At 37.7% G+C, this 19,479-nt stretch overlaps 1 protein-coding gene across 3 annotated transcripts in view; it reads left to right on the top strand.

Moving 5' to 3' along the window:
* The window catches only part of LOC121043019 (cadherin-10), a 151,845-nt gene extending 132,625 nt beyond the window's left edge, over window positions 1-19,220 (top strand). The window contains exons 11-14 of one of the 3 annotated variants that reach the window (XR_005796648.1): window positions 2,966-3,217; window positions 6,179-6,702; window positions 7,268-7,320; window positions 18,765-19,220. Coding sequence is in view for 2 of the 3 variants with exons in the window: in XM_040494485.1 (XP_040350419.1) it covers window positions 2,966-3,217; window positions 6,179-6,669 (743 nt within the window). In the remaining variant the exon portion in view is untranslated. Of the gene's footprint in view, window positions 1-2,965; window positions 3,218-6,178; window positions 7,238-7,267; window positions 7,335-18,764 lie in introns of those variants that run through there. The other 2 variants (XM_040494485.1, XM_040494479.1) reach the window with 2 other exon arrangements.
* The last annotated feature ends 259 nt before the right edge of the window (window positions 19,221-19,479 follow it).

Here is a 19,479-nt window from a genome sequence, read left to right as displayed (position 1 = left end):
ATTTATTTTTGGGGTTGGTGTAAGAAAGTGGTCCAGTTTCATTCTTTTGCATGATGTCATCCAGTTTTCCCAACACCATTTGTTGAAAAGACGGTCTTTTCCTCACTGGATATTCTTTCCTGCTTTGCCAAAGATTAACTGACCATGTAGTTGTAGGCTCATTTCTGGGTTTTCTATTTTGTTCTGTAGATCCATATGTGTCTATTTTTGTGCCAGTACCACACTGTTTTTATCACTACAACTTTGTAATGTAAGTTGAAGTCTGGAATTGTGATGCCTCCAGCTTTGCTGTTTTCTTTCAAGGTGCCTTTAGCTATTTAGGGTCTGTTGTGATTTCATACACATTTTAGGATTGTTCTTCTAGCTCTGTGGAAAATGCTGTTGGTATTTTGATAGGGATTGCATCAAATGTGTAGATCGTTCTGGGTAATATAGAGATTTTAACAATATTTGTTCTTCTAATCCATGAGCATGGAATGTTTTTCCATTTCTTTGTGTTCACTTCCATTTCTTTCATCAGTGTTTTATAGTTTTCAGAGGACGGGTCTTTCACCTCTTTGGTTAGGTTTGTTCCTAGGTATCTTATTGATTTTGGTGCTATTGTGAATGGGATTGATTCTTTAATTTCTCTTTCTGCTGCTTCGTTATTGGTTTATAGAAATACAACAGATTTCTGTACATTGATTTTGTATCTTGTGACTTTACTGACTTCATGTGTCACTTCTAACAATTTTTTGGTGGAGTCTTTTGGGTTTTCTATATGGAGTGTCATGTCATGTACGAACAGTGAAAGTTTTACTTCTTCCTTGTGGATTCGGATGGCTTTTATTTCTTTTTGTTGTCTGATTGCTGTGCCGAGGACTTCCAGTACTATGTTAAACAACAATGGTGAGAATGGACATCCCTGTCTCATTCCTGACCATGGAGGAAAAGCTCTCAATTTTTCCCCGTTAAGAATGATATTAATTGTGGGTTTTTCATATAGGGCCTTTATTATTTTCAGGTATGTTCTTTCTAAACTTACTTTGTTGAGGCTTTTGTCATGAATGAGTGTTGGCAATGATGTGGAGAAAGGGGAACCCTCTTACAGGATTGGTGGGAATGCAAACTGGTCCAGCCACTCTGGAAAACAGTATGGAGTTTCGTCAAGAAGTTAAAAATAGGAGTACCCACGGTACAGAACTTTTACTACTATGTATTTACCCAAAAAATACAAAAATACTATTTCAAAAGGACGCATCCTAGTGTTTATAGCAGCATTATCTACAATAGCCAAATTATGGAAACAGCCCAATCTCCTCTGACTGATGAATGGATAAAGATGAAGTGGTGTATGTATATATATAATGGAATATTACTCAGCCACAAAAAAAAAAAGAATGAAGTGTTGCATGGGTGGAGCTAAGCTAAATAAATCAATCAGAGAAAGACAAATACCATATGATGTCACTCATATGTGGAATTTAAGATACAAAACAAAAGAACAAAGGGGGGGAGAAAGAGATGGAGAGAGACAAACCAAGAAATACATACTTACACTTAACTATAGAAAAGAAACTGATAATTGCCAGAGGAGAGATGGGTGGGGGGGCGGGGGAAACAGGTGATGGGATTAAGAAATGCCCTTGTTGGGATGAACACTTAGTGTTGTATGGAAGTGTTGAGGCACTATATTGCACACCTGAAATTAATACTACACTTTATGTTGACTAACTGAAATTTAAATAAAAACTTAAAAAAAGAAAAACATACATATCCATATGCCTATAAATACTAATTTTAGTGTAGGTTTGAGACTGGAAGAATTATATCCTAATACTTCTTGGAAGAAAAGTCAGATTTGCAAAATTATCAGGGCCACATTTTATTTTATTTTTTTAATTTGCAGGTGTACGTCTTCTATTTTGCTAATCTCCTTTCCTAGCTTATGCAGTTAACCGATGTAGGAGAAATAACTTCTTACTAATAATTTAGGAAATGACAGTTTTATAGTCAACCACTATATCTGCAATAAATTATCACTGTTCTTTTTCTGTCCTACACGATTTGAGCAACTGGATAACTCACTCCCTTCCCTGTGTTAGCATTTTACACAAGCTTATGGGATTGGCTAAATAAGACTAAGTGCATTGGATAAACGGAATAGAAAACTATCATGCAAGTGTGTAATGATTTTATTGAAAAAATACTGATTATAGAAGGCTAGGATAAATCTTTGTTTATTAACTGTACCACCTGCATTTAAGGATACTGGCTGAGTTACCAGATAAAGAAAATTTCAGTAGCAATATACTGGGTAGTAGAATGCTAGTGTTTATTCAGCCCTTACATTTCTCTGTGCCTCTGTTAGGCACCCCACACCAGCTGTCTTCCACCAGTACTTTGGGTTATATGTTATATTCATTTTCATGGGGAGAAATTAAAGTTCAGAAATATAAATAACTTGCTCACTCTTGTTCATATATTGGGACCCTTGAAGGGTTTGGAGTACATTGTTGATTTTAAGAGCGCAACTACACTTAAAATTTGCCCATTCACATTTTTCTTCATGAAATTAGATTAGTGTGTGCTGTGTGTGTGTGTGTTTGTACATAAATATACATGCATTTATAAATAAAAAAAACATTTACTATGATTTTTTTCTTCGTATGCATATGTATGTTTTCTGAAAATTCTGCAAACCGATATGCTATCATCCTTGCAATCCTTCTCATAAAAACTTGCCATTTTAAAAGCATTATCTGAAAATTAGTTGGAAATCTAATAAATAAGCATAGTATCAGATACCTCCAGCTATCTAATCTATCTTATCTTTTAGTTGCATTGCATACATTTTATAGGAAAACTGACAGTAATTTTATAGTTTACATGAACATCTTTTTACTTATATGTCGAACCATCAGTGATCAAGACGAGAGAAAGGTACTATCCCAAGCCATTTTTAATATTTTCAAATTTATTTTAGATAATACTGCCAGAATTTTAACCAGAAAAAATGGATTCAATAGACATGAAATAAGTACCTATCTCTTGCCCGTGGTGATATCAGACAATGATTATCCAATTCAGAGCAGCACAGGCACGCTGACCATCCGAGTTTGTGCTTGCGACAGCCAAGGCAACATGCAGTCCTGCAGCGCTGAAGCTCTGCTCCTCCCCGCGGGTCTCAGCACCGGGGCCCTCATCGCCATTCTCCTCTGCATCATTATTCTGCTGGGTAAGAAACGTGTGTGAAAATATAATTATTTCTAGATTGTATATTTGTAAATCAGAAATTCTGTTATCAAAATATTTCTTCCGGGAGCCTGGGTGGCTCAGTCCTTAAGCATCAGACTTCGGCTCAGGTCATGAGTTCGAGTCCCACACTGGGTGAGCAGAAGCCCCTCGTTGTGTGAGCCCTGTTTCTTTCTCTCTCTCTCTCTCTCTCTCTCTCTCTCTCACTTTCACCTTGTCTCTTTCAAAAAAACCCCAAAACTTTAATTTAAAATAAATAAATAAATAAATAAATAAATAAAATATCTCCTCCCAAATTAACTCCAATATTTAAGACAGACATAGGTTAACCATAGGATATTGTTAAATTAAAATATTTTATCTGGTCAGATAGTTATTACATTTTTTTTTTAAATAAGAACGAAAGTTAGAGCTATTCGAAACATTTTTCAAGATCACACAATTTCTGAGTGGCTCAACACAGGCAAGACCCTTTGCTGTTAGTTGTAGATAGATTTTTAGTAAATCTAAAGTTTATTTCCAGTTTTTTTGTTCATATTATGGCTGGATGGAGGTCTCACTATCTTACCTTTTCACTGAAATAATGTTGAAATAGGCCTTTACCTGGTTCATTTTCCCTACAATAATACTTGATTTTATAACCTAGAGCAAATTGCTTTTTAACTGCCTTTGAATGAAAAATCTGATTAAGTTTACTCTCCAGTTGCATTATCTTAAAACTATTGTGCATATTCCTATGACCCTAATCAAAAAACATTGTATCTGACATTTTAAGAAGCAGTAAAATGAACTTGGATTTTGGATCCAATCTTAGTAAGTTTCATTATCCTCATTATTAGAACCTTTTTTACTGGGTAGGGTCGTTTGGTTGATAATAAGTAATCTAAGGTTCAAAATCTTTACATCACAAGTTTATGTGCGTGCATGAATATATGAATTTAAGCAAAATAAAATGTCACATTTTCTCAAAGACTTGAATAATAAACTTTTTTTTTCACTTAATGCTGGCCTATTTATTTTTTAACCACTTTGAAGGTCAAGAACACTTATCAATGGATTAAAACTTTATTTTGTGTTGCATTAAAAAGTCCCTTGTTTGCCCTTTCACACAAGCTTGAAGGCAAGCAGCCTGACAGTCCTGTGTTAATAAAGAGAAAACAAAACAAAACTTCACATAATAATATAATTCTCTTAGTTCAGGCTGCTGTAACAATACCATAAACTGGATGGCTTGAACCACACACATTTATTTCTCATAGTTTTGGAGGCTGGAAAGTCCAAAATCAAGGCACTGGCAGATTCCAAATTTGGGGAGGGTGTACTTCCTAGTTGAAGACGGCAGTCTTCAATTGTATCCCCACGTGGCAGACAGTAATCATCTGTTTGTTGCTTTTTATAAAAGCACTAAGCACTATTTCAATTCATGAGGGCTCCACTTAATGACTTAATTACCTCCTAAAGACCCCACTTCCAAATACCATCACCTTGGGGATTTAGGCTTTAGCATGAATTTTGAGAAGACATATTCCATTCATAATGATAATAAATTCCATCTCCTATAAGTGTATATTCTAAAGAATTTAAATAAATATAGATGTTTCACCGTACATATATCTGGTAAAAGATTTTCTCTCTCTTTCCTTATCTAATTGAATTCACTTCTGTTTCCCCAAGTCATCATTTTAAAGGATCATCTCCAAAATGTTTGTGGATACTGAATGAGGGTGGGAAAAGTCATACAACCAGAGGGAATCTGAGATTAATATTCTCCCATCTTTTATGCTATTGCCATTATTATGGTTAGTAAAATTATTATCTTATTATTATTTGTAACTTGTCAGGGAAGTAGGGAAATGTCTTTTTTGAGTGATACACATTTCTTTTTTTATTTTTTTTAATGTTCTTTTTTTTTTTTTTTTTTTTGAGACAGAGACAGGGCATGAGCAGGGGAGGGACAGAGAGAGAGAGGGAGACACAGAATCAGAAGCAGGCTCCAGGCTCTGAGCTGTCAGCACAGAGCCCAATGCGTGGCTCGAACTCACGAACTGGCAGATAGTGACCTAAGCCAAAGTCGGATGCTCACCCGACTGAGCCACCCAGGCGCCCTGAGTGATACACGTTTCTATCTGTACATCTACAATTGTTTACGATGTATCTAGCTAAGGTTCAACATAGTTTCTGTAGGTAATTCAGTGTAGAAGCTGGAATTCACTCTTTGCCATCTTGTGGTCCTACAACTTATGTTTGGTCTCACATAAATACATACTTTCATGTAATACCTCAAAGATTGCCAAACCAAGAGTGTCTAATCAGGAGGTCACTTCCCCTCCACTAATTAAGACACTGTAAGTAAAAAAATACAAGAAAAAAAAATCTTTTTCTTTTAACAATGTAACAAAAAGAAATCTATGTAAATCCATCAGCAAAGCTATTTAACCCAAACCAATACCTCCATATCTTGCAAAGAATGCTGCCTTTTTAATATTGTATAAGGATGTGAAAACTATGGGCATGTTTTTGTCCTTAATTGTTTTATTTGAAGCTGAATTCAATGTGTGTCTATTTTTTATGTAACACCTTATGTCACTATTCAATGCAAAATATAAATAATGTCTGTACAATCAGGAGCTAACTTTAAACAGTTCTTAGGAAAAAAAATAGACAAAATATCTCACTGTATTTGAGAAATATCCCAGATGGCTTTAAAAATAAATCGCAAACACTGCACTTAAACCACCCTTCCTGGCCAAATCCTCAACAATCTCCTCTCCCTTCCCCCCACGCCCCCCCCCCACCCCCCAAAGGGATGGAAGGACAAAATTAATCTGAAATTCTAGCCTGTCCCGGAAAACCTAAGTAACTTAAACTTTCCAGTGCTTCCACTCGTCATTTATGTAGTGTTTTTAGATGGACCGCTAATGAATCTTCTTTTCTTTTTTTCAAGTTATAGTAGTACTGTTTGCAGCTCTGAAAAGACAGCGAAAAAAGGAGCCTCTGATCTTGTCTAAAGAGGACATCAGAGACAACATCGTGAGCTATAACGACGAGGGTGGCGGAGAGGAGGACACCCAGGCCTTTGATATCGGCACCCTGAGGAATCCTGCAGCGATCGAGGAGAAGAAGCTGCGGCGAGACATCATCCCGGAGACGTTATTCATACCTCGCAGGACTCCCACGGCCCCGGATAACACAGACGTCCGCGATTTCATTAACGAAAGGCTGAAAGAGCATGATCTCGACCCCACCGCGCCCCCCTACGACTCCCTGGCAACCTACGCCTACGAAGGGAACGATTCCATTGCGGAGTCTCTGAGCTCCTTAGACTCGGGGACCACTGACGGAGACCAAAACTACGATTACCTCCGAGAGTGGGGCCCCCGGTTTAACAAGCTGGCCGAAATGTACGGTGGCGGGGACAGCGACAAAGACTCTTAACCTAGGCTCTCGATTCTGTTCCAACAAGAGGAGGTAACTCGACGGACACCGTCCCCCCTTCACAATATTTGATATTCAGGAGAGTTTTCCTGCCACTCAGCACAATTTTTTCCCATTTACTTCTTAATTTGTTCATTAATTCCATTAATTCTTTCCTGTAGGATGTCTCATGGAATATATGCGAAATTTTATTTAATCACTTCCAAGAGCCAAAGCTATGGAAATTCAGTGTGGTCCATCTTAGAAATAAAAGATAATTTCAGAAACACGAACAGGATAGGAACCTCACAAGCCGCTTCTGTTAGATACATGCCCTGCCCTTGCAAATGAAGCTTTTATTAAAAAAAAAAAAAAAAAAAAAAAAAGGGTGAAGAAAAACATTTAAGGTATATCCTGTTCTGTACATTAAATTAAAAAAAAAAAAGTACATGTGGTGTTAGTAGGTGTGATATGCAACCTGGTATACAAACGTTTGTGCAATTTCATTTCATCAAATTCTATCTGCTAATGTTTTATATTTATATTTTTGTATTTATTTTTAAAAAAAATAAACAAGTTTTTACAACTACCTTGTCTCCAGCTTCATTTTTTTTCCTAGGAAGAAGAAGTTTCTTCATGGACTGTCTTGGTACAAAAGTCCACTGAATGCAGGTAAGGGCACAAAGTCATTATTGTTACTTTGGCATCTAAACAAGTTAATAGGATATAGGTATGAATTGTTTTTCTAGTGAGTTTTGTTATGCTCTGATATGTGAAAAACTTGTCAAATTAAAAGTAATAGTCATGTACCATTAAGCCGATTTAAAAGCATGGCTGTCTTTATGCTAAATATCCCCAGACATCAGCAATACAGTCATTTCATTTTGTTCATATTCATTAAAATAATATCTGAAAGAATATAACTTTTTTTTATTTTTGTATGACATTTGTTCTTTGAGTTTTATAGGTAAGAATAGTTCAGACAGATTTCATACTGAAATAATCCTTTAATGGAAAATATACTTGCTTCCCATGGTGACTTTGAAAATGCTTAGTTACGATAGTAATAATGCTGAATATTCCATTAAGATACAGCATCGTGATTATGTCAAGTTTTCAAAAAGGCATTATAGATTTATTTGTAATTAAGTCTGTTTTCCTGTCAATGAATGATTCAATAGAAAGGAAAAAAAAATACTGGCAGTTAATTATCTGGTGTCCCTGAGATTCACAAAAGCCAACTGCCACCAACTGCTCTCTTGTCTCTCAAGCTCCAAATATGATTTATTTATAAATGGAGCTCTCTGTTGGGCCTACACTAGGAAGGCGCATTCCCTGCTGAGGAAATCATAAACAATACCAAAGATTTGTGTGCTTTCCAATTAGTGAAAATGCTATGCTTTTGGAGTGAGAGTACAATATTGACATATCCTTAGTGCAGAATTATTTATTTCAGTCTTCTTGGATGATATTTTCCCCCCAACTTCCAGGCTGAAAAAGCATACATTTCACTGACTACAGACAGTTTGCGTGGTAATATAATTGTGAATGAAAAACAACCTATGTGGTCTAGTTACAATTAGTCACATTACAAGGCTGATACATCAGATCATAGTAAAACCTAACTTGGTTCACTTATTGTATTTCAAGATGCCATTCGTATACCCAGAAGGCTGACTAAAAAGGACAGAGTTTATTTATTTATTTATTTTTAATTTTTTTTTTAATGTTTATTCGTATTTTGAGAGACAGAGTGTAAGTGGGGGAGGGGCAGAGAGAGACAGGGAGACACAGGATCCGAAGCAGGCTCCAGGCTCCAGGCTCCGAGCTGTCAGCACAGAGCCGGACACGGGGCTCGAACTCACAGACCGTGAGATCATGACCTGAGCTGAAGTCGAACGCTTAACCAGACGGAGCCACCTAGGTGCCCTAAAAAAGACAAAGTTTAAAAGGGAAAATAAATGAAATAAAACAAAAACTAAACAGAAGGAAAAGAAAATCCTGAATGTCCTAGGATCATGCATTCAAATAAAATCAACAAAAATTGGAAAAATTAGAAGAAAGTATATTTTACAAACATTTCACAATAATTATGATTAAAAACATAATATTCATTTGGTTGAAAATTAGTTTATAAATTTCCAGCATTAACTATTTTTATTAATATTGGATATCAGTAATTGGAATTCTTGATCTGAATATTTTTAATTATCCTCATCAGATAATTTCAAACTGACATTAACTTGCTCTGTCACTTTTTTTTTTATCATCCAATTTTAATAAATTTAAGAACTGTAGCAGTGATCTCTAGTATCATCCAAATCAGATTTCCAAAATTATTGTTAAGGAGATTGATCAGCCGGGATTTCTGCCTATATCCTATGTTGTACAGAAATCATTTTTTCAGAGTTCTGAAACAGTCCTTGGTAACAGATATCCTATTATTTTTTGATAATGAAGGTTACGTATTAAATTTCTCGGAGATCCTGAAATGAAAAAGTACCCCTATAATGTCCTGCTCAGACTCTCTCAGTAGTCTCCCTTACATGATGCTCTGTTAAGGAATGCCCAATACATAGGTTATTATATATCTAAGTTTTTGTTTTTATATTGCAAATGGGGAAAATGTCTCTCAGTATCATGATATTGATTACATCAGATAACTGTGGGTTTTTCATTTATTCATCCATTTATTTTTTCATTCATCAAATATTTTGAGCATCTATTATAAAAACCAAAAGGTGTTCTAGACCCTAGGGAAGTAATAATAAATTATACATGATTTTTGTATATGTGTATAATCCCTCTATTACTGAAAATGCAAAAAAATGGTAAAATAGTTATCAAAATACTCAGTATTTATAATAAAATACTTAACTTCCACTGTGATTGACTTTTTTAAACACAGAGAAAAATTATTCTGCCATCCTTTATCATGCTTGAAATATTCGGATAAGTGAAATAAAATGATTTATAACCTTTAGTCATTAGAAATGGCGATCAAGTCAATCAATTCTCAATTGATTTTATTTTCAACAAAATATCAAAGAAAGTTCATGCAATGATAAATTAATACTCTTAGGCTGAGTGTCTATATAGTCAGTTAGATATGTCACACAGTGAAAAGAGTTCCAGTGATTCCTTGGGAGACTTAAACATATAAATTATGAACAATTAGATGTCTAAGTCTCAAAAATTTTAAACCCCTCAGATTTCAGATTGAGAATTACGAGTATCTGGTTCATTGACTAACACATCTACCTAAGTGTCTGTATATGTCTTCATTATGCCTTCACCAGCTACACCCCCCTTTGCTGGCCTTTGTTGCCTGGTTTAGGCTGACCATAGGCTGCAGCTCCCCTGCCCTGTGGACTTGCGCCTGGGCGGGCACCCGTAGGGGGCGCTGCAGGAAGGCCTGGCCAAGCTCCCTGGTGGCCATAAATGGAATCTCCCTGACTCAGGTCTGTCCGAAGTGTAGCCTGTTCTGACTGAGTTTGAAATACAGCCGACTTTTGGTCTCCTTTTATCATCTGGTCTGCTGGCGGGAGTCCCCCGTTGCTTTGAAAGAGTGCAGTTAGGAGTTCAGAACTTCCACTTGGTGACCAGGTTATCCTGCAGGATGTGAATAGTGTGAGGCAGCAGCATCTAGTCGCATGGGCTGTCTTTCCCCTTTTACTACAATGATATGCTCAAACCCAAGACTTTGCAGTCATTTTGGACCCTGCTGTTTCTTGTAAAGCCCACATCCGAGAAGGTGGTTTCACTTCATTTGTAAAACATACACGGGATCCCACCACTTCTCTCCATTTCCATCATTCTACCCTAAACCAACACACCTTTTCTCAATTACTAGGAGCAATTACTGGTCTCTCAATTACCAGCAATTACTGGTCTCTCTGTTGCTACCTTGCCCCACTTACATTCTGCTGTCAGCATTGAAGTCTAAGAAATATTTTCAAAATCCCATTTGGAGGTTCCCCGGTTCTAAACACTACTCTCCTCATTTTAGTCAGAGTAGAAAGCAAAATCCTCATTTTATCCTTAAAGCCTTTGCAAAGAACATTCTCCTTTTTATTTACTGTGCCGCAGCAGCTGACCCTTTGTTGTTTCTGGCATTCCTGAGTTCACGCTGACCATTCTCTCTTCCCCAGCTTGCGTCCCTACCTTGTCCAAATTCTTTAGTAAATGCTAGTTTTAAATTGAGGTCTTACTCTGTCCAACCTACTTGAAAGTTATAGTATTTCCCTAGACTGTCCTCATTGCTCTGATACTGCATGTTTTCTCTCTAACACTACTAACTTTGCTACATGACGTAATTGTTTACTAAGATTATTTTCTGTCTCTCTCAAATAGAATGTAAAATTCATGAGAGCATGGATTTTGTGTTTTGTTCTTTGTGATGCCCAATAAACAGAACTATATCTGTTTAGGTGCTCAATAAACATTTGTTGGAAGAATTAATAAATATTGTACTATTGGATTTATCACATATTATACTTAATTTTAAACATATATATGTATATATATACATATACATATTATTTGCATATGATATTTCTGCCTCCTTCTTTAAACAGTGAACTACTCGAAGTTATAGGAGGAGTCTCAGTGACTTTTTTATTCATTTACTGGAAAGCTTTTTCCTTCCAGACTGGACTATCCTGGGCCATCATTTTAAACATAAATGTTAATTAGCCAATGATTATTGTGGCTAATTGCTTCAGGAAATTAGAGATATATCTTAAAAGACACACAGATCTGAGAAAGTCAAAACATTTTAGATGAAGTAACATTGAAATGTGTTTGGAACATTAGCGAAGTACCAAAAATTAGGATAGTGGGAATTGACATAAAATAAGAGCTGGAAGCACAGATGACTACTTTTTCAGGATTTGGTCTGGTGTGACTGGGGTCTGAGTCATGATTTGGGGGACCTTAATAGTGCTGTGAAAAGGCCAAATAACGGGACTGTTGATCAGGGAAGGTTTTGAGAAAGATTATAATGAAAAAGAATGTTGAAGGAAAACTGTACCATTTTCTTGCCCAAAGGCACTAGGGTTCAATATCTGAATTTATTTACTTCTTGTATTTTTATTTGTTTATTTCCTATAGGCCATAACTACTGGGTATAAAGAGATTTTTATTTTATTGATTGCTTGTAGCAAATTTCACTTGTTGCAATTGCCAGAAATATACCAAGTTACTGTTATGCAAAGAAGATAGCCTTCAAACTTACCTAAATAGAGATTCTAGAGACAACCTTGAATCAAGAACCCACAACAAAACCAAAGAAATGAGCCAAGGAATTTATGTGAATGAGCAAAGATGCTTGCATTGATAGTTAATTTTTTTAAGTATATGTATACACATACTTTTTTACGTAGCAACCAAAACCAAATCCAGCAAAACATATGTTAATATGTTAATATATATATATTTAATTTCTTTGTCCACTCATTTATTATACATGTTATAACTTACATCCAATTCCTCTGATAATCTCACTATTTCTTTAAGACTATAAATACAATATTTACCTCTATGCTGAATTAGCTATTTCCTTTTCAGGTATGGAAATCAACTAAGCAAGACAGCAGGGTAAAAAAGGCACTTTTCATAATTCTAATTAGTAGGAGCAAAAACAAACAAAAAAGGCAAATAAAGATAATTTGTTCAACCTTATTTTATACTATTATTATAAATGGGATTATTTTAAACTAGGCATAAAGTAGCACAATGAGTCATCTTGATTAAATTAAAGGATTTGTATAAGAAAGGATTAACAATTTATAAGAGCATAATAAAAGACAGGTAGCCAGTTTGTGAAAACTCTTTTCCAGCTGTGGAATTATCCTGAATTTGGAACATGACATTTGCAACTCCACAGGAAGGATAGCACAGCGACGTCATCCCCAAATTATCTGAATAAACCTCCTCCACAATGTGAAATATTTAGAAGCATTCCTAAGGTTCTTGCCATGATCTTTGCCTCTCTCCTTTCACAATCAAGAGGATTTCAAATGAGTTTTTAAACCAATGTGTGAAATCCATGCCATTGTGTTACAGTTTATATTTATTTCCATTATCCCCACTACAAATATAGCCTAAAATAAGTCTTTCCTAAATAGTTTTGTTAAGGCTAATACATCTTTGAAGAAAAAAAAAAAAAACAAAAAACAGCCAGACTTAGTGACTGACTCTACTTCCGGCACATTCTACTTTTCTTTTAGAAGAGCAGGACTTTAGCATTGCAAATTATTTGTTTGAAATTATTATTTATTTTTTCCAGTTTTCTTGGGATATAATTGACCTATAATATTGTATAAGCTTAAGGTATACAATGTAATGATTTCATATATATATATATATATAATATATTTATGTGAGATATATATGTTTATATATGTATGTATATACATCTTAACTGCATAAATTTCATGCTCTGTTTCTTCAAAGAATAAAATTTTATTATAGGCAGAATTTGATTCTGCATTTATAATAATTCTGAGCATAGAAAATACTCATTCAAAAGGGTGCAGGTACTTCAGAAGCTCCAACATATGGCACATTCTCTTGGCAGATCCATATAATTTAGATTAAAGCAACTCCTTGATTTTTAGGTTTCATTTGGCTAAACACTTAAATCTGATAAAATGCTAGTTCTGAGCAGCGCAAGCAACACCTAAGTAGGTACTATACAAATGCGTGTTGAGTGATTGATTAATCTTGGCATTCTAATACTTTGTTTTCTAATTTTGGCACCGTGGAAAATGTCAGGTTCCATGCCTTCCCTACCCTCAACCAAAAAGGCAACATGTTTCATTCATATTTGAAAAAGCATATTCTAGAAATGTCACAGTAACCTTTTCAGATGACAGTCTCTGCCTAGGAATTCTTGACAGCAGCTATGCACAATTATGCCAACTATATATTGAAACGTTCTTACATCATCTTCCCAAAAGTGATAGCCTGAGCACATAGCATTTAGATTAACTGGATGGAAGGAAACCCAAACTTGATGCACTCTTTTACAAAGTTTATTTTTGAGACAGGAATGGAAAAAAGTGAAATTCAATTTTTGGTTTATATATGGGCAAAGTGAATCATATTTAAAGATTTTTAGAGGTAATCATATCATGTCTCAGTCTCCCTACCTGTGAAGCTAAAATCTCAGTGCATTTACTAACATCGAATATTGAGAACAATTAATTTTGTATCTTGATACATTTGTTAATATACATTTTAAAATTTTCTTGAGAAGTAGGGAAAACAAGGATGAACACAAAGGTTATTCTCCAAATCATCTAAAATATAATGATGCATTTTTTGAATGGTGAATTAATAATGATAAATTAAGTACATAAAATGCCAAAGATTAGCGATATCTTTAGGGGGTGACTGGGTGGCTCAGTCAGATAAGCGTCCAACTCTTGCTTTCAGCTCAAGTCATGATATCACAGTTCATGAGATCAAGCCTCTTATTGGGCTTTGTGCTGACAGCACTGAGCCTACTTGGGATTCTCTCTCTCTCTTTCTCTCTCTGTCCTTCCCGTATTCTCTCTCTCTCCAAAATACATAAAATAAACTTAGGGGAAAAAAAACAACGATATCTTTAATGTGTGTGCTTGGAAAACTTACTCATAGAACCATAAGGCTGTGTTCTATTTACCATAATAGTAATGACTAAGATTATAGAAATGATGATGATGATGATGATAGTAATTAACATTTATGTGTCTATTAATATGTCAAGAATTATTCAAAGTGTCTAACATATACTGACACATTTAACTGTCACAATGACTGTAAGATAATTACTAATAGTGTCTCCATTTTACATATTAGAAAAATACATAAAATCGTGCAAGTTTCTACTCTTTTTACATAGTGGAGCTGGGGACACAAGTGACTCAGCTCTAAGTTAGTGCTCTTAAACCCAAGCCTATTATTGGTGAATATAAAATAATCAATCCTGATACGTTAGGGTAGTAATGATAGGGAGATTTCTTTCAGCAGTGTTGTGATGGGGAATGGACTTTTTAATAAATAAAAGTAGTAGTTTTTAACCACACACATTTGGTCTGAGCTTCACTACTGATAGTGGGCCATATATTGTCTGGGCCAATAAAATCTGTATGATCATGATCTCTAAGCAATTTGGTAGGGCTTTGTCCCCTTGGGCTCTCTGATATAAGAGAGTCATGTTGTACAATACACCCTCAATCGTGTGGTCAGTGTGTGGGAAAATTAAAATGTTGAGGGGAGTGTTTATTTGGTAGGTGGATGTGAATGATGTCCTCTCTAATGTCAGAGGTGTTAAGGTTCCCTGTAAGTACTAACAAGGGAGTCCTTAGAGGAGACTGGAAGTAGGGTGGGGGAGGGGTTGAAAATCTGAAGACCAAAAATTAAGCTATATTAGAGTTTGTGGTAAAATATCTGGACATTTGGGGGATCATTTATCATTTAAAAGCGTAAGGAGCATATGTTTGAGTAGACTTTATGCCTCTCTGTAAGTCCAGCTGCTTGGGGCTAGTAAGCTAGGTGGAAATTCCATGAGATTCCAAGTTCTATAGCCCATGATGGAACAGCTTGGGAAATGAAATGAGAACCTTAGACTGAATCTATAACATCTGGTGGGCCTGAGAAGATGAACACATACCTGATTAAGAAGGAGTTTACATGACGGGAAGCAGGATTTGTGGAGGAAGCGATCCAGGAATCCCGTGAAAGTATCAGTGATGGCAGCTGCATACCAACCAGCCACCCTGGAGGGTGCAGTGGTTCAAAAACATCAGTTTGCTTTCTTGACTAGGGTATGTAGTGCAGTGGCACATTTCCCCACTTGGGAGCCTCCCCGATTTTGGGGGGGGGGGGAACAAAAATGGGCAATTATTTACCACCACATTGGCTAGAGCCAGAGTGAAGGGGGATCTGCACCTGTATGCCCAGTCAGAGAGTTCCGTTACTCCCATATTGCCTGATGTAATAAGGGTCCACTCTTCTAATAGGTGTATCCCCTCTGGGGGGAATAGTGGTATCTGGATTTGTGACTGACTCTCTAGGAGGTGGCTCATCTGGGGCCTTGGAACCAGCACGCAATTCAGATAAGGAGTTTGCAATGTTCTTACAATGTGCTTCTGGTGCTTGCTGGCACGTGTGCACAAACACCCGGGATCACAATCGGTCCTATGAGTTGGCTGTATCTTGAGAGACTTCCCTTGAATCATGACATTATCATTTTGTCATTGTCCAGACCAACTTGTGAGCCCACTGGCTACCACCCAGGGATCAGTAAAAAATGTGTTCTTTGGAATTTTATTTTTAGGGCTTGTTGCAGAGCCAAGCTCGCTGCCACCGATTCTGTCAGTTTTGTCAGATGGACCAAGCCAGGAGGAGGCATCCTCAACTAGGGACATGCCACTAGCAGGACGAAATGATGCAGTCTCCCAGCAGGCTACATCGTGCACGATGGTGGCACTGCTCTTGTTGAAGAATACTGACTCCCTTTCCACGTCAGCCAGTTGCCCTCTAGTTCTCCTGACTGCTAGAGGGGTCCCTAGTGCGAATACCCACCTCAATGTCAGTGAGCAAGAGGCTGAGCATGGGAGATGCTACATCCTCCTATTATCTAGAAAAGCCCTTGACACCAAATTAACTCTTTCCCGATGACACCCCATTCCTTTTTAACAGTGAGACCTCAGTAGCCATGCTGAGGCTATTGGGTTGAATCCCTGACCCAAGGCGGTTGGGGACTTGTGTGAAGCAGTATGAGCTGTGAGACTGATAGTGCCTCTGTCTGTAAAGAGTCCAGTGGGCTGTCAAACTTTGTTGTTTGAGTGATATGTACCTGGCTGCTGTCTGGAGAAGGCGTTTCATCCAGAACCTCGTGGACAACCAGATAGAACCATGTTTAGTCTCCATTAGGTGGAGTCACACCTGTAGCTCAACTCAGAAGTCTGAGCCCCGAGGGACTCAAGGCAGGGCCTGCTGTAAGGCTTGCACGGCCAGCTGCAAGGAAGTTTATTGAGGTTCTCACCAATGGAAAGACACGGATTTGCAACTAAAAGCATAAGTAGACTTTTTAAAAAATGTTTATTTATTTATTTTGAGAGAGAGAGAGAACACAGGGGAGGGGCAGAGAGAGAGAATCACAAGCAGATTCTGCGCTGTCAGCACAGAGTCCAACGTGGGGCTTGAACTCAGGAGTGTTGAGATTATGACCGAAGCAGAAACCAAGAGTTGGATGATCAACCAACTGAGCCACCCAGGCACCCCAAGAGCATGAGTAGACTTAGGTTGAATGAGAAAATGTGTAATGTATTGCTTCTCAAAAGTGAAGAGATCTAACATGTGCTGTGCTCACCGCAAAGTTTGTGAGTTGATATTTTACAAGGAGGAGAACTTTGACGCCCTCAGGTGAATGCTAACCCCTTGAGGTCAGCTAACTTCAGTGGCTGCTCCTTTGATCTTACACAGGACAGAGGCCCATCCGCTCTACTATAAATAGTGTTAGCAGCTGTAAGTCTGGGAGAGCATCCTCAGAAAGCCCACAGAGTGAAATGTCTCCAGAAGCTAGCTTGACTTGAAGTCAGCAGATTTTCCTCCCCAGCATGTCCCAATTGACCTCCCTGGAATTGGGGAGGCAAGATTTTAGGACTGGCCCCTAGGCCTTGAGAATGTAGAACTGGAACTTTGGCACATTGTTCTGCTGTGACACTGAGGAGTGCCCACTCCTTCCATGGGCATTATAGATTTAGTAAGAAGCTTTATAACTTCCTCATAAGTTCTAGGGGAGCTGGCACTAGGTGTTTCAGCCATTTGTATTCAGCTATTAGACCTTGCGACACCAGGGATGGGACCTGTGATATTCATGCAGTCGGGAGATGAGGTATGACAGCAAGGTATGCAGTGAGAGAGAGACCATGTGCCCCAGCCACTCTCGCCTTTGTCAGGGGCCCTGCCTTCCTGAGAAGTGAGGGTGTCCCAACCATACTGGTTAGAACCCAGAGTATTGGTGGAGTTCCCAAACACAATGGCCAGGGAAGGGGAATCTCCCTCTCTGTCTTCTAAGAGCTCTGCCTGGCACCTTTTCACAGTAGCCCACACTTGGGCTGGGGTTGGCACTCTCATGTCCTGGCATTAACTAATGCACCAGGACCCTGAAAAAATGTTAGTTCTCATAACAGACAGCAGCTGGGTTTGTGCTTAGAGTCAGGAAATATACCCAAGACCTAACAATGTCTTGGGAATTTTACTCCACAAGGTGTTAATAGGTGGAAAGCACATTCTTGGCGCCTCTAACTGGCTCCAATGATCAATACTCTGAGATTCAGGAGGATTCTTGTGCCTTTTTTCAGAACTGATATTTGGGGATGAGAGTCCAATGTAAAACCCTGCACAGTTGGTGCAAAGCAGCCAAAAATAGCACGACTGAAGGCCAGCAAGCAGTGGATCCTTCTCATATAGAATTACCCACCTGGGAGCATCAGTCAGAAAACCATTTGCAGCTGAAAGGCATTCTCTGGGGTCTATAGCAAATGTGACTCAATCTGCCCAGTTCTGTTGGTGAAACCAATCATTGTGACTCTGTTAAATTAACATTTGTTGAGTAAAGCCTTGGGGTGTCCAATGGTGAGTCAGGGAACAACAAGGGAAAGTGAAATAAAGTTCAATTTACGGGTTCTGCAGGAGGTACACATTACACCTTGAGGGCCCATAAAAGGGTAAGAGAGGGTATAGGCAGGAGTGGTGCAGTACCTGGGGCACAGGCTTTTATCAGGGTCCACAGGGGAAGTGCTTTGTGGTTCCTGGTCTAAGGCCAGATTGGTCAATTTAGATTGAAGGAGTCAGGTCTTAGTAAGTTTATTAGATGTCCAGTACAAGTTGACACAGAAAGGGAAGACCCTGGGAGGAAGGAAAAATATTTATCACAAGGTAGTTGGGGGAGTCATATCAGGAACTTGCATGCACTTGTGCCTTATGGGAGAGGCTAATGTCGGTTCAAGTCCCCTGCAGACTGCTTGGTCACACAAACTGGTTGCCAAGGCAGCAGTATTATGGAGTAGTTTAAACTCTCAACAATGGAAGTCCTTGAATTCTCATCTCTTCTGTTTCAGGTCACTACACAATCCTTAGCCTGCAATTGTCTGTCGTGATTTGCAAGCATTCTGAATATGGTGCTTAATGGGAGGTAGGTCTGGAAAAAGAAGAAGGAAGACACTGATACACTTTGCTTTACATATTGCTGGTACCTAATTAGCCATATGAGCTCCAGAACTGTCCCATTCTTACTTTGACATATGGCATCGGCTGTGCTTGTTTGTCTTAGTGAGCCAACAGTAGGGTAAGATGCCTCTTGTCAACTTGCAAAAGAAACAACAATACAGGTAATATCATTTCTCCAGCCAGTTCTGTCATAATGTGTGCCCTCTTGTCTTCTCCCACACAAGGGCAGTGGCTGCTCTAGTGTTGGGTTCTATTCCTTCCATTCCTCCCACATAGCCTTCTCATATATTCTCACAAAGTTATCAGCATTCAATGGTATTATTAAGGCCAGTTCTATCAATCTCACATTCTCTCATGGGAGCTAATATGTGTTTTTCCTTTGGTCAAAGCTTGGTCGTTGGCTTAAGTCTTTCTTAACATTCGACCATCTTATATCTTGGTTTTAGTGTCTCAATTATTTTTAAAAAGTGTATTTGAAATTATAGGGAAAGAACAAGATTAAAGGAAACATTAGTTAATGCTTGCTCTTTTGTTTTTTGCCGATGAAGAGAAAAAAGAAGCAAAGACATATTTACTTACCAAGGTTTTAAGTGTGTTTTTGATTTA

This window comes from Herpailurus yagouaroundi, unplaced genomic scaffold (assembly GCF_014898765.1).
Source record: "Herpailurus yagouaroundi ecotype Mexico unplaced genomic scaffold, PumYag 29, whole genome shotgun sequence".
NCBI classification, from domain to species: Eukaryota; Metazoa; Chordata; class Mammalia; order Carnivora; family Felidae; genus Herpailurus; species Herpailurus yagouaroundi.
This window is presented reverse-complemented; position numbering and strand designations above follow the sequence as displayed.